At 41.1% G+C, this 13,819-nt stretch overlaps 1 protein-coding gene across 1 annotated transcript; it reads left to right on the forward strand.

The window, feature by feature from the left end:
* Positions 1-888: 888 nt before the first annotated feature.
* Positions 889-5,923, forward strand: LOC127785200 (uncharacterized). Its single transcript, XM_052312627.1, has 4 exons — positions 889-1,151; positions 2,996-3,311; positions 3,684-3,843; positions 5,221-5,923. Exons 1-4 carry the CDS (start codon positions 978-980, stop codon positions 5,687-5,689), a joined length of 1,119 nt encoding a protein of 372 aa, XP_052168587.1. The 5' UTR covers positions 889-977; the 3' UTR covers positions 5,690-5,923.
* The last annotated feature ends 7,896 nt before the right edge of the window (positions 5,924-13,819 follow it).

A 13,819-nucleotide genomic window follows, 5' to 3' on the forward strand; every position in this document is an offset into this window, starting at 1 on the left:
TCCCACGAAAAACTGGTTTTGGTCGCAGATCATTCTGTTTCGTACAATAGTATTATCTTTTTTTTATTACGTACTAGTAGTGTACACGCGCACACACTACTACACAGATAATATCACACTTACACTCCCACATATACACTCTCTATCACACGTTCTAAAAAGATAAAAACCAGCATATCTTTAATCTTGCTAAAATCTGTGAAAAGCTAAAAACTAGCATCATATCTTTACTCTTCCTAAACTCCTGTTGAAAGCCGAAAATCAGGCACATCCCTAATCTTACTACAATACTATTGAAAATCCACCTACATGTACGTAATATTCGTGAACATTAAAATTTAAACCTTGGTGAATGGATCATCCACCCACTGCTCCACCACTACACCATTATTACTTCTTCTACATATATATATATATATATATATATTGAGCTAGTAACTGATCTAAATTTATTATTGCTATAAAGTTGTGTTTTTCTTAAGTACTCGGATACGACTAATAGGCTACGTATCCGTATCAGATATGGATACGTACTATCGTGATACGGATACAAGTACAGATACGTGGCCTATCAGCCATTTGCGTTTAGACGAGATTGAGTACTGACATATAAAATAAGAAAATCATTAGATCATAATCAATTAAGTTTTAATTATTAAAGTAATTTTTATATACAATATAAAGTTTTCGTATAAAATATACAATTTAGTGGTTTGGAAAAACGTGTTTACACCAGATAAAACATGTATCTTAATCAAGAGAAAAAAATGGAACCATAGTGGTTTGAGAAAAAAAATTCGAAAGAGACGAAAAAACGAGGTGAAACCTGCACCAGAGGAGAGGAAATGGACGCGACAAAACGACGGCAGCGAACGTTGGAGTCCCGAGTCGACGGCAGCACACGTCGTTCGGTTCCTCTCCACTCCAACTCCACCGTTGCTCCCACCAAACCTCCCAGAACTCCTTCCTCACCAACCATGCGCCCCACCGCCGCGGCCGCCACCGCCGCCTTCGCCTCACCGGTCGTCGCGGTTCCCAGTCGCGCGGCCCCGCTCGCCGCCCGCCGCCGCCTCCGCCGCGCGAGGCGCTTCGCTGTCCGCTCCGTCGCCTCCCCTCCAACGGTCCCCAAGCCCGCGGCTCCCCCCTCCAAGGTGAGATGAGATCGCCTGGTACTCACTTGCTCGCCGAGTTGGCCGCGGCCGGTAGTCATGTACTATTTGTTACATTGGTGCGCCTGGTGGTGGATCGAGCTCACCGGACGGATCGCCAATTTGGGTGGTCAGTGAATGCGTTGAAGCCATGCAATCCACACGGCACTAACTGCTTCTGTGCGGTTTTGTAGATCTCAAATTGGTGGGTAGTAGTAACTAGTAAAGTTCCCGTGTCGACTTGTGAGTCTAAAGTATGAACAAGCAGAATTGGTAATGCTAAATGTGTTCTGAAATGCGTAGTTATGCAGGTTCGAATAAAATCCCATTGATGTTTGCAAAACTTTGCTCTGATCGTGAACAGAATAGAACATTTGGGATCTAGTTGCTTAACTTTTGGCGCAAACTGCAGCTTATTTTGACCTGAAACAACGCAGTTTTGTTAACATGCATTTCTGTTACAGAATACATCTAGCGAATCCTTGAACTCCCAATTACGACGAGCTGTTCTTTTGTTAAATTATAAGATCTAGTTTTTACGTACGTGTTCTTGTGTTAGTCTAGTAATTGTCCGTTTAGTTTCAGAGTGCTAGGTTAACAGTTTGGAATATCTAGTTTTGTCTCGTTAGTTTCTTTTCATAATCAGTGCTATATCTTCCCATCATTAGATCAATCCTACTTGGCCTCTACTGAAGTGATTATGGAGTAGACAATTTCAGGGAAAATTGGAATTTTATTACTTAGCTGTTGACACACATGCATGCGCTTGGCTGATTGCATAGTGCGCATGATCTCCAGTTCTCATGAGAGGGAATTGTTGGCAAATTGCTCCTATGGTTAAAACGAGGAATGCGATTCAACCATATGGAGGGACAGAGGCAAGGGGAATTTATCACCCTGTTCTCTTCATTTCCTTCCTGGGATATCTTTTGAAAATTTTTTCCTAAAAGAAGATAGGTTAATGATCCATCACCTGGTAGATTTACAAAAATGGGACCCAGCCTTACATTTTTGAGATATGCAGGTTTTATTTTCTTCCTGTCATTTGCATGCTTTTATCTTGGGCCCTACCTTATAAACATGATGCCTCCTGCTCTGTTGGGTCCATGTTACTCCTGTTTATAATTGATGCCATTTTTTTAACCCTAAAACCAATGATATGAATGCCATTGGAAGGAAGCTAGTCATGAATGGTTTTGATTGTTGAAGGGTGAGAAATTCACAATTTCAAGAAAGGTGACTCTCAACTGCCAGATCATACAAGAATGCTTGTGGGGGTTCGGTCAAATAATGGGTGGATATATTATTTTTGTGTTCTTTTGGGAGCATAGAAGAATAGATATGGCAAGAGATCAGAAGTTCTAGTGGTATGCCTTTTTCTATCTTTTTGTTTGCCTGTGGTAGAGCGCCTCACCAGTGGGCATGGCAAGACTAGGAAGAAGGATGAGAGGGGGAGAGGGTTTTTTTTTTAGATAATGGAATATAACATCCCGGCCTTTACTCAAGAGAGCTACAGCCAATTATTATAGAGGGGGAGAGGGGTTAAATTGCCCATAGGGGCAAATATGAATAATTCCATTGTTGGAGCAGCAAAAGAAAAAAGATTTACATTGTTTATAATGGCATTTTTTTAATGAAACAGCACTCTTTAGAGTGGCAAATGATCAATTGTCCTTGTCTCAATTGTTAATGTTCAGAATGGATTTCAGTCACCACAGTGGCAAGTATTGAAACACTAGATTTTGAATGAAATGTTTTGGATGTAGTTGTATGGAAAATTTTGTTCTGCTTTTCTTTGTTGTTTGACTGTGACACTAAGCTATAACATTACATACATGTGTTTCTAGACTGGGAAATGGCAGTGGACATTTGAGGATAAGCCAATAAACATTTACTATGAGGAACATGAGCATGAGACTGCTGAGAACGTGAAGAACATTCTTATGATTCCTACAATTTCTGATGTTAGCACAGTGGAGGAATGGAGGGTGGTAGCCAAAGATATTGTGGCACGAAAAGGAGAATTAGGTTACCGTGCTACAATTGTTGATTGGCCTGGTCTGGGTTATTCAGACAGGCCATCACTGAACTACAATGCTGATGTGATGGAGAATTTTCTGGTTCAGTTAATTAATTCACCAAATAGTCCTGTGGCAAATACAGGTATACAACATTTTCATCTTAAAGCGCACTGATAGTCTGATACTGTAAGCATTTCCACTGTATTTTTTACCTGATTCAATACACTCTACTTCACTTGGGCATATTCTGTAATGAACAATACATTTCTTTCTTCTGGTTCTTATATTATAGATGACTACTTTATCTGCATATTGTTACTGTAATAGTCAATGATTCAACTAGAAATCAGGATTACTCATAGCCAAGGTTAGCAGTACTATTACCCAATGCAACTAAAACAGTGCAGAAAACATATTTTACAAAAATATTCCAGTTAATACTTCTGTAACAACACATTTTCTTGAATATCATTACTCAACTGATGGTGCCATTGTAATTCTTTATCATGATCAGATGGTGAAGTGGTAATAGTTGGAGGAGGTCATGCAGCAACAATTGCAGTCCGTGCGGCTGGGAAGGGCCTTATAAGGCCATCTGGCATTGCTGCAGTTGCACCTACTTGGGCTGGACCCCTTCCCATTGTATTTGGCCGAGGTTCTGATATGGAGACAAGGTATAGACTAAGTGTATAGCTTTGATATTACAAATATTTGTCAGAGAATGCTAGGAAAGGTCCTCCTATCACCTTTGCTCTTTGATTTATGCTCAGCATTATGCGGAGTGGTTTTTTTGGTAAGATAATTTCTAAGACAACATCAGTACTACTATAAAAAAGGAAGGTCCTCATCAGTTGCTTACAGCTTATTATAAACTGTAACAGCTTATTAACAACCAAAAATTAATTTATGGGTAAAACTTTTTTATATGTGTCCTTAGCGACTTAAAAGCCAATGCTGAAAAAGAAACTATGTTGAAAAAACATCAAAATCAATTTCGAAATCAAGTTTAGAAATTTAAATTTCAGCAGCAGCTTATAAGCCATGGGGCAAATGATGAGGCCCGAACACTTGATGCTAATATGAAATATTATCTTCACCACTACATTTTCAGCAACAGTTTGCATTTTCGATGCTCCTTGTTGATACCACACACACTATTTAAGATCTCGTCCTGCAGGTTGTAATCCTGTAGTATGTATTACCTATCCCTTCATAAATACAAATATAAGATGTAAATATATTTTGTGATATGTGTGAATTGTGAATGGTAATTGTAATCTGTCAAGGGTAAATGGGTAATAGTGCAGTCTCATGTGTATAGATGAGTAATTTCTAGATTTTTTGTCTTGTATTCTATATAGTAATCCTTGGGCTCTTGCAATAGAGCCATCTTTCATGTTGTCATCCGTTGAATTGTGTATACTTACTGACCTATCTCATTAAATCAAGAGGCACATTTGGTAGATGGGTGATGGGTAAGTAAGTATTGCAGTGAGGTTATGATGCATTGCAACTGAGAAAATATGGTTGTGTTTATGCAGTCAAGCCACTAGTAATATAGTCTTGGATGCCATTTATGGTTTGAATATGTTTATGGTATTGCATAGATGAAGTGCCAGTAGCAACTAGCATGTTTATGCAGGCATTTCGTTTTCCATGTTGATAAATACATATCTGTGTGTTATACTGTCGTTGCATACAGAAAGTGCCAGTACCATGTTTCTGCTGGCACTTTATTTTCCAAATTGGTTAAGAAAGCTACTGATTTGATTTTCCATTAGTCGTTTTCATTCCTTTTACGTTTATTAGTACAATTCATTTAACTAATGATATATTTGTGTAACTAATCAGTGAGATGTAGTAAAGTACATGTAACAAAATAACAATTAATGGTGTATATATATATTTTTACATTTTTGAAAACTGACTGATGTAGATAATTATGTGATAACATGTTCCCGTTGAGCCTTTTTACAGACATCTCAGCCTTTTGTTTCTTTAGATACAAAATTGATCATGCTGAAAATTGTTTCCCTAACCATTATCAACAGGTATGGGCTTCTACGAGGGACCCTCAGGGCCCCGGCTATTGGCTGGATGATGTACAATGTTCTGGTGAGCAACGAGAAGTCCATCCAGTCCCAGTACAAGTCTCACGTTTATGCCAACCCTGAGAACGTGACTCCAAATATCGTGGAGAGTCGCTACGAGTTAACCAGAAGGAAAGGTGCACGGTTTGTCCCGGCTGCATTCTTGACAGGCCTTCTTGACCCTGTCCAAACAAGGGAAGAATTCCTTCAGCTGTTTGCCAAGTTGGACGGTGACGTTCCAGTTCTGGTTGCATCGACCGTGAATGCCCCGAAGAGGTCGAAGGCTGAGATGGAAGCTCTCAGAGGCGCCAAAGGCGTGACAAAATTCGTGGAGGTTCCAGGTGCCCTTCTGCCGCAGGAGGAATTCCCATCACCAGTCGTGGAGGAACTCTACAGCTTTCTGAAGGAATCATTCTCGTCAGGTAGATGAATGTGCAGTTGCGACAACTACGGCAGGGTCAAATTCAACAACATCCTATACTCATACTGTACTAGAGCTTGTAGTAACAGAAGCAGCAGCATCAATTCCTGTCTGGGTGCCACATTTCCAAGCTTGGCAAACCAACCACAATTCCATATATACAGAGAGTGTGTGCAAAGCATATTGCCCTGATCAATAATTGCAGCTCACCATCATGCTCCTCAGCTTATGGTGGTTCCGGTATGATCGAATCGATGCCTAACCCTTTTGATCTGGTGGCATTTATTCATCGCACATGATTGCAGCGGTTGCCCGAATCTCTGTTCTAATTCCCTGATCCCCTCTCATCCATGGAAAGGAAGTACAAGCCCACACATCCATGACAATTGGTCTCCACAGGTAAACAAAACTCTACTTTTTTGACCATAGCGATATGCCGATCGATGCATTCTTGTTTCTGTTATTATCCCCCGGGGAATCAAATCATCCATGCTTTTGAAGGCTGAAAACGCGCTATCTCCTGCTGCTACAACCTGAACAAGTTGGTAAAGTACAGTACAGGGCGTTGTACGTGCAGATCCGCTCAATAATTGGACCTTCCCCGGCACGCAAAACAGCACCCGGCTGTGTGTAGTTCACACTAAAATTGGAAGTTTGGTTGAAATTAGAACGATGTGATAGAAAAGTTGAAAGTAGGAAAGTTTTGATGTGATGAAAAAGTTGGAAGTTTGAAGAATTATTTTGGAACTAGACACGGCGGTATTATTACATGAATTAATAAAGTATTAATTAATATTTTTTAAAAAATGGATTAATATGATTTTTTAAAAAACAAATTTCGTATAGAATTTTTTTTAAAAAGCACACCGTTTAACATTTTAAAAAGCGTGCGCGTGAAAAATGAGATATGTGAGTTGGGAAAACTGGGAGAAGAACCCAAACGCATCCTATTGCCGCGCCGTGCCGCAGCTACCATCAACGCGGCATTCGGCTCGGCCTGGTCTGGCCTGGCCATCGCCGTCGACCTCCTCGTCGGCTGTCGGCCGCGTCAGGGCGGGCGCCGTCGCCGTCGTCGTCGTCTGAGCCGTGGCGCGCGGCACAGGGTCAGGGATGCCGGAGGATGGCCGTGTGGGCGCCGCGTTGAACGGCTTGGAAAGCGAAGTTCGGTGTGGCAAGTGAGGTGTCCCAGCTCGCGGGGGTTTGGAGTTTTGGACGCTTGGACTCCACACGGGTGAAGGTAGCCGGTTTGGAGAAAAGAACGCGGTTAGAGGCGCCACCGCATTTGCATCGGGCGGGGTTATAAATGCGGAATGATGGGGGGTTGCCTTTGATTTGCCTGAGTGGACTGGTAGGATAGGATGCACGTGTTGGCGTGTGGCGTCGATCGCGCTTCCTTTTCTCTGCTCCGCTCTGGCTGCGTTCGGCAGTAGCAGTCGCGAACGTTTCTGGAATAAGTTTATATACAAAAGTTGTTTTAAAAAATCATATTAATATATTTTTTAAAATAAATAGTAAATACTCAATTAATTATGTAATAATAGAATACAATAATAGAGACTTCGTTTTGATTGCCCTCCCGAACAGAGCCCGTACTAGTGAACTGTTCAAGGTTGCGGTTGCGTGGAGTGCCTGCATTGCAGGAGCTCCGGTTGTAGAGCTGAGCTGCAGCTGCTGCCTAAAACCTCGCACATGAAAAGGACAAACAAAAACAATCAGAACCGGATTTCATAAGAGTAGCTATAGCCTATAGGGCTTGTTTGGGAGTAAAGCTCTAACTAGTTTATTTTATGAGAGCGTTTCACCCAGCTCCGCTGTTATTTAGGTGGAACTAAAACTGTTTGGCTGAATTTTAATTCTATGAGAGGTGAAGCTAGAGCTGGAGCTGTGCTAAACAACCTATAGTGTGTGGAGAAATTGAACTATCGGGAGTCGATTGTTGTCTGCCAGTGAACTAAATCGAGCTCAAAATATAAGTCGCTCTTAGATAATTAAAATAGTATTTGTTGCAGATGGGGTTGAACCCATCCAACCTCAGTCACATAATTTAAAATTTTCTCCGAACTTTTTTTACGTGGGTCCCATAAATCGGTGCGCACGCTGCAGTCATCGAATCAAAGTGTGTTCGCTATCTTGGTACTGCAGTAGTCAAACACACAATGGAGCTGCTCTAAGGGCTTTCGCAGTATGCCTAGGTGGCGTTTGCCCCGATTTCTCACGTCGGAGATTCTAGTCCGCCTCTCCGTTACCAAATGAAGATCCACGGATCCCTTGAGGCACGTTCCTCGTTAGGTTTGTCGCAACAAGACAGGGCATGGCTCGCACGTTGCATTAGAAGAGGGCGTTGCCCTATGCTGATGAGGACATCCTCCACTATTACCCGCTGGCAAAGACGCAAAAATCGGGCGGCGACCGTGTGATCCTCTGAATAATCCCACCTTGCTTTGCTTAGCTTGGGAGGAGGAAGCCACCTTAAAAGTGAGAGCCACCCTTTCCCCTATCGGACTAGTCTTTTAGGGAGATTGGACCTTTCCCCGAGTGGGTGTGCCTATAAACTGTTGGGGTCCGGGCAACCTTAAGTTATTGGGCCTCGGCCAACCCCACCTGGGCCGGATTGTTATCCTTTGGTATCAGAGCTGGGCCCTTGTTAAGGGGGTGGGAATGATGAGGACATCATCCACTATTAACCGCTGGCAAAGACGCAAAAGTCGGGCGACGGCCATGTGAGCCTCTGAATAATCCCACCTTGCTTTGCTTAGCTTGGGAGGAGGAAGCCACCTTAAAAGGGAGAGCCACTCTTTCCCCTATCAGACTAGTCTTTTAGGGAGATTGGGCCTTTCCCCGAGTGAGTGTGCCTATGAACTGTTGGGGTCCGGGCAACCTTAAGTTATTGGGCTTCGGGCAACCCCACCTGGGCCGGATTGTTATCACATGCGATGCCCCTAGACCCGTGTGATGTGGCGCAGTCGTCCTGCTGCTCCTTGCGTGGTTGTCGTTGGCGAGGGCACTACCCTGAGTTGCTTCGTCGTCCCTAAAGCAGTGGTGCTAGCAAACGAGCCTGATGCTAGATCTAGCGAGCTCGACAGGACAATGATGACAGCTTGGGGAGAGATGCAGGTAAGAAAAAAGGAAGATGGCGGTGGCAGATTTGGTGCCTAGGACCTTATTGTCGTTCCCTGTTCTGCGTTGTCGAGCTTGTTATCGTCCCCCACTCCAAGCCACCCCAACCCGTCCGCAACACCAGCTTGATGATGGCCGCCTCGACCCGTCTACAGCAGTAGCTTCCTTGCTACGGTGCCTTGGCCTCCTCGCTGCTTCTGCTCATCGCTGCGTTGATTTGCTCGATGCTTGCCTGGTTTGAGGCATTGCCAAGGTGAGGGTAAAGGCGGCGACGCCGGTGAGCAAGGGAGAGACGAAGATGCGAGTGGAGTGAAAAGTGACAGGTGGGTGTGGGGAAAATGTAGGGAGATGATTTTTTTTTAATTTTTAGAGTGTTCCGTGTAAAATATTGGACTGCTTTGTAATTTTCTTTAGAAAATGTCAGGATAGAAGTGAAGAAGTTAGCCACTAACATGATAAATTAAATCCACTCCTAGAACCACTTTGCACCATGAGATAAATAGATTTGTGACTTATGTGGCTCTCTAAGGTCCCTCATACCCATGTCCTGCATTGTGAGTGCCCTAAGCCTATTCACAACATGGTGAGCTAGCCAGCGGCTCTAGTTGACCATGTTGGAGACAAACCACCGTGGAGGAGAAAGGGGGTGGAGTGAGTGGTCTCGTGGGTGTGCTTGTGCTTTCCGCAAGTTACGGTGGCCTCACCAGGAAAAGCACGGAGCCCCATGCTGTGCCTAATTTGAAGGGAGGTGGACAATGGAGAGGCAATAACTACGAGTGACATATCGACTTTGCCTATGAAGTTTGCGAGGAGATGCTAAAGTCGATTTCTTCGTCCAGTCTCACAGTCGCTCAGCTCTTCGTTCGATTTGCCACTGCCGAGTTCATCCTCATCGCCTAATCCACTCCACTGGGAGCTCATCGGCGCACCCCACTTCATTCTGTGCTGCCGAGAGCTTGTTGGCTCGCCTCGTCTCCGTTTGCGTCACCAAGAAGGGTGAGTAGGCAGGGGAGAAGGGAGAGGTACCTGTCATTGGAGATGGGAAAGGGGAGAGGGAAAAGGCAGTGCCAAAGAGTGAGGGGTCAAAGGATAGGGGATCGACAGAGAGTGGAAGGGGAGGGAGATAGAGGAGTGATTTTATGTTAGTTTCTAGATTTTATAGCGTATAGCGTGAAATTTAATGAGGATTGAAATTGAAGATGTTAGGGCATCCACAATGTGGTGTAAAAGTAGTCCATAAGCAATAGAATATTCCATTCAGCCATCTATAACCATTGTTCAACTAGTCCGTATAGAAAAAATAACAAAAGATACCCATATGGATATGGACTACCCATATGGAATAAATTATATTATCTATCTCTACTCCTCTCTCTTCTCCTATTGATACCTTGTATCTATATACATTGTGGAGATTGCTATAGGGAAAAACTATTTATTTGGGTCCCATCTATATGGATTACTTTGTCATATACATTGGTATGCCCTTAGGAGCAGACATTTTAAATTAAAGCCACTCTTAAAACCACTTTGGAACAGGGTTTGAAATTCCGGTTCGAAATTTCTGAAATTTCGATAATTTCGCCCCTACCGGCATGTTCAAATCTCGCCCGAAATGTTTGTTTTTTTTTGTAATTTTTTACGAATTTGGTCAAATTTTATTCAAATTCAGTCAAATTTTCAAATAATTTCAGCCAGAAATTCCCGAAATTACGGTCACCCCTGGCATAAAATCCAATTTCGAAATTGAAAACCCTGCTTTGGAACAAAGGATTTTGGGAGGAATCCAATCCTTTGAAAAATTTTCCTATATGGTCATTTGTATAAATGGAATAGCTATGCAAAAATCCTGGGCAATTCCTTTCGATTGGCTCAAAACCTCAAAACATAGAAATTTTAGAGGAATAACATAAGCTTCAACCTCTTGGAATAAAAACCCTTTGTGAATATCTCTTTTCTGGTTCTAGCATTTTTCTCACGTCATTCATATAGTTTTTATGTCTTTTTTTTTTCAATCCATGGGATTTGAGGTGTAAGGGCACTTTAATTCTACATTTTTTCTTGTAATTCCTGTTTTAAGAATCATGCGTTCCAAAGGAGCTGGCCGCAGCCCGTGGTACTCTAAGACCTCCACTGTCAATACCCAAACTAACCTAAGCCGTATGATCTCTGTTCTTTTTAGCTCATCCACGGGATTATTGAACTCACGCTTCGAAAAATACGTTTTCTCGAAATCCTTTTTTTCTGCTGCACTGATTGGACCACTTATTTTAAACTATCTGTTAACTTTATTTTAGAAAATATAGTTTATCCCTTTAATCAGGTAGATAATCCACGACAACAATCCACTTAATAATCTAAATCAAAAGGGGCTTAAGAAATTCCATTGTTGTAATTTGCACTCCAAAATTCTGTGGGGTTGCTGGAATTGTAACGTGAGCTATGAGTGCCCGCCTTGCAACTTTTCCTTTTGTTGGTTGTATCATTCCAAACCGAATGGAAAAGGGAGGTCATGGGGGCCAAATTCCGGCTTTCACCACACGTATAGCCGTCACAAAGGTTTAGTTTGGTAAGCAGCGTTTCTCTGAAAAGTCTAGCTCTGGACACAGAACAATATCCATTCGCAATCCGCTCCTTATCACAAATAGCAACAGTCTTAAATACCCTTTGTCCTCTGCTTTCTTGTGGATGTGGATAACAACGCGCTGTTTTGGGGGCCTTTGTTGCTACGACCCCTTCTGCTCTTAAAAAAACTTAACCTAGAAATAAATGTGACTCGTCCTGTTTAAAAAAAGAGAATATAACCCTTACTAGATTGATTATACTAAAATTAACAGATTAATTGTACTAAGATGTGTTATATTCTTTTATAGAATTTTTTGGATGGAGGGAGTCCATGATAACTGAATTGCTACGTCAGTGTCCTCTATTCCCTGCTAAGTCCCACCAACTGTAACAAATGCAGGCTGCTTCGTGATCTCGATGGCCCTTTTGGTTAGCTCCCATCATCTCGGTACATATAGGTAGTTTCTTGTTCCGTTCTCAACGTTAGATTTTCATAGGTTTGGATGGATTTTTTTTACATATTTTTTTGTTCATTTCATGTGAGAATGGATGGTTTTCATTTCAATTTACATATTCACCGGATTGACACAACTGCTTTCTTCCCTTTTTTTTTTGGCATATAGATGGTAGGTCGAACAACATTAAAAGGGAAGGCTATTAAGAACAGCAATGAACAAGGCTGAGTTTAAAAGTGAGCAATCAGTAAGGCTGAATTTGAAAGTAAAATTTGTGTTAGATTTTTGGTGTCACGAAAAAAAAGACAAGTTATGTGTGTATGATTAATTTAGTATTAATTATAATTTTTTTAAAAAATAATTAGATGTTAAAAAATATATAAAAAATATTTGTAAAAAAAACACCAATTAAAAGCGTGTTTACAGAAAATGAGAGCTTATTAACATCCAAACTCAGCCTAGGGGTGATGGATGTAGCATGTAGAGATTAATTAGGACGTGGACTGCTGTAATCAGGAGTAAATTAACTAGAGCATTCACCAATTGACTCCATGACGCACACCAGTCTACCGGGAGAGCGGCCTTGCGATTGCAACGTCCCACTGTCCCACACGCGCCGACGCCGAGTTGCCGACGAATCTCGTCTCTACTTTGGATTATAATTAATATATATGAAGCTAAATTTGAATTGTTAATTTGCCTGATTTGATTTTAGGGGTTTTCCTTTACTGCATGCATGGTTAATTGCTTTCTTTTTATGATGGCTAAGAACACAAGTAAAATAAAATTATTCTTGAAAAAAACAAACTTTTGATTATGATCTGAAAGTAGAGCCAAGCATAGCTTTAATAGGACGAACACGGTATGCCTTATTTATTTAGAGTACATACATGTGTGTATAACTGTATATACGTTGAACGAACAACCAAGGGCTTTTTTACACGCGATTAAAAAGCAAGTGCAAAATAGAGAAATGTAAGTTATAGGAAAAATACAGAAATAATAATTTGAGATCGTAGAAAAAAAATACATGAATTGGATGTGAGATAGACTCAAATTAAAGAATTTTTTCATAAGATTTGAATTATTGCTAACTTTTCTATAAAATCTATATAGAATTATCAATTCCTTAAAATCTTATTTTTCATTAGTTGAATTTTGCAGCTGCATTGCTTAAACAAAGGTGATAAAGATGGTCTCATTTTTCGAAAGGCTGACCAAAAAGTCAATAAATATATTTATTGATGAAAATGATTGCTAAAAGGTGCAATATGCCATGGCATAATATGTTTCACAAACCGAACATTAGGATGAAAAATCTTTGGGTAACTGACGTGTAACAGTGGTGACTGTGAGATAGGTTTGGTGAAGGGTAATGGGGATGACGGAGAGCCACTTAGGCTGCGTTCGTTGCAGTTGGTTCCCAATTCTCTCCGTCTCGTTTTTCACGCGCACGCTTCCCAAACTGTTAAATAGTGTGTATTTTATAAAAAGTTTTATATACGAAAGTTGCTTAAAAAATCATATTGTTTCATTTTTGAAAAAAATAACTAGTAATACTTAATTAATCATGCTCTAATTGACCACTAATTATCCGTGCGTGGGAGATGGGTTCCCAAAACCCACCAACGAACACAGCCTATTAAACTTTAGGTGCAAAAGTAGTACTCCCTTCATCCTATAATATACTCCCTTCATCTACTTTTGATAGTCATATTTCTAAATCTAAAAAAATTATTTTTGATAGGCATATTTAATCCAACAACTTATCATCTTAATAGCTTTCTTGGATTTAATGCGTGACTCTCCATTCTTCTACACAAGATTGGTTACATGGGCATCGAGAAATATAAATATTAATGAATCACTTGTTTACGAGAAATGACTAGTAACATATTTAAATGGATGATAAGTAAAATCATTTATCGTTGGTCTGTGTACCAAGATGAAATATGACTATCAAAAGTTGATGGAGGGAGTAATAACTTAAGGTTGGATATGA

Source organism: Oryza glaberrima, chromosome 9 (genome assembly GCF_000147395.1).
Source record: "Oryza glaberrima chromosome 9, OglaRS2, whole genome shotgun sequence".
NCBI lineage: Eukaryota > Viridiplantae > Streptophyta > Magnoliopsida > Poales > Poaceae > Oryza > Oryza glaberrima.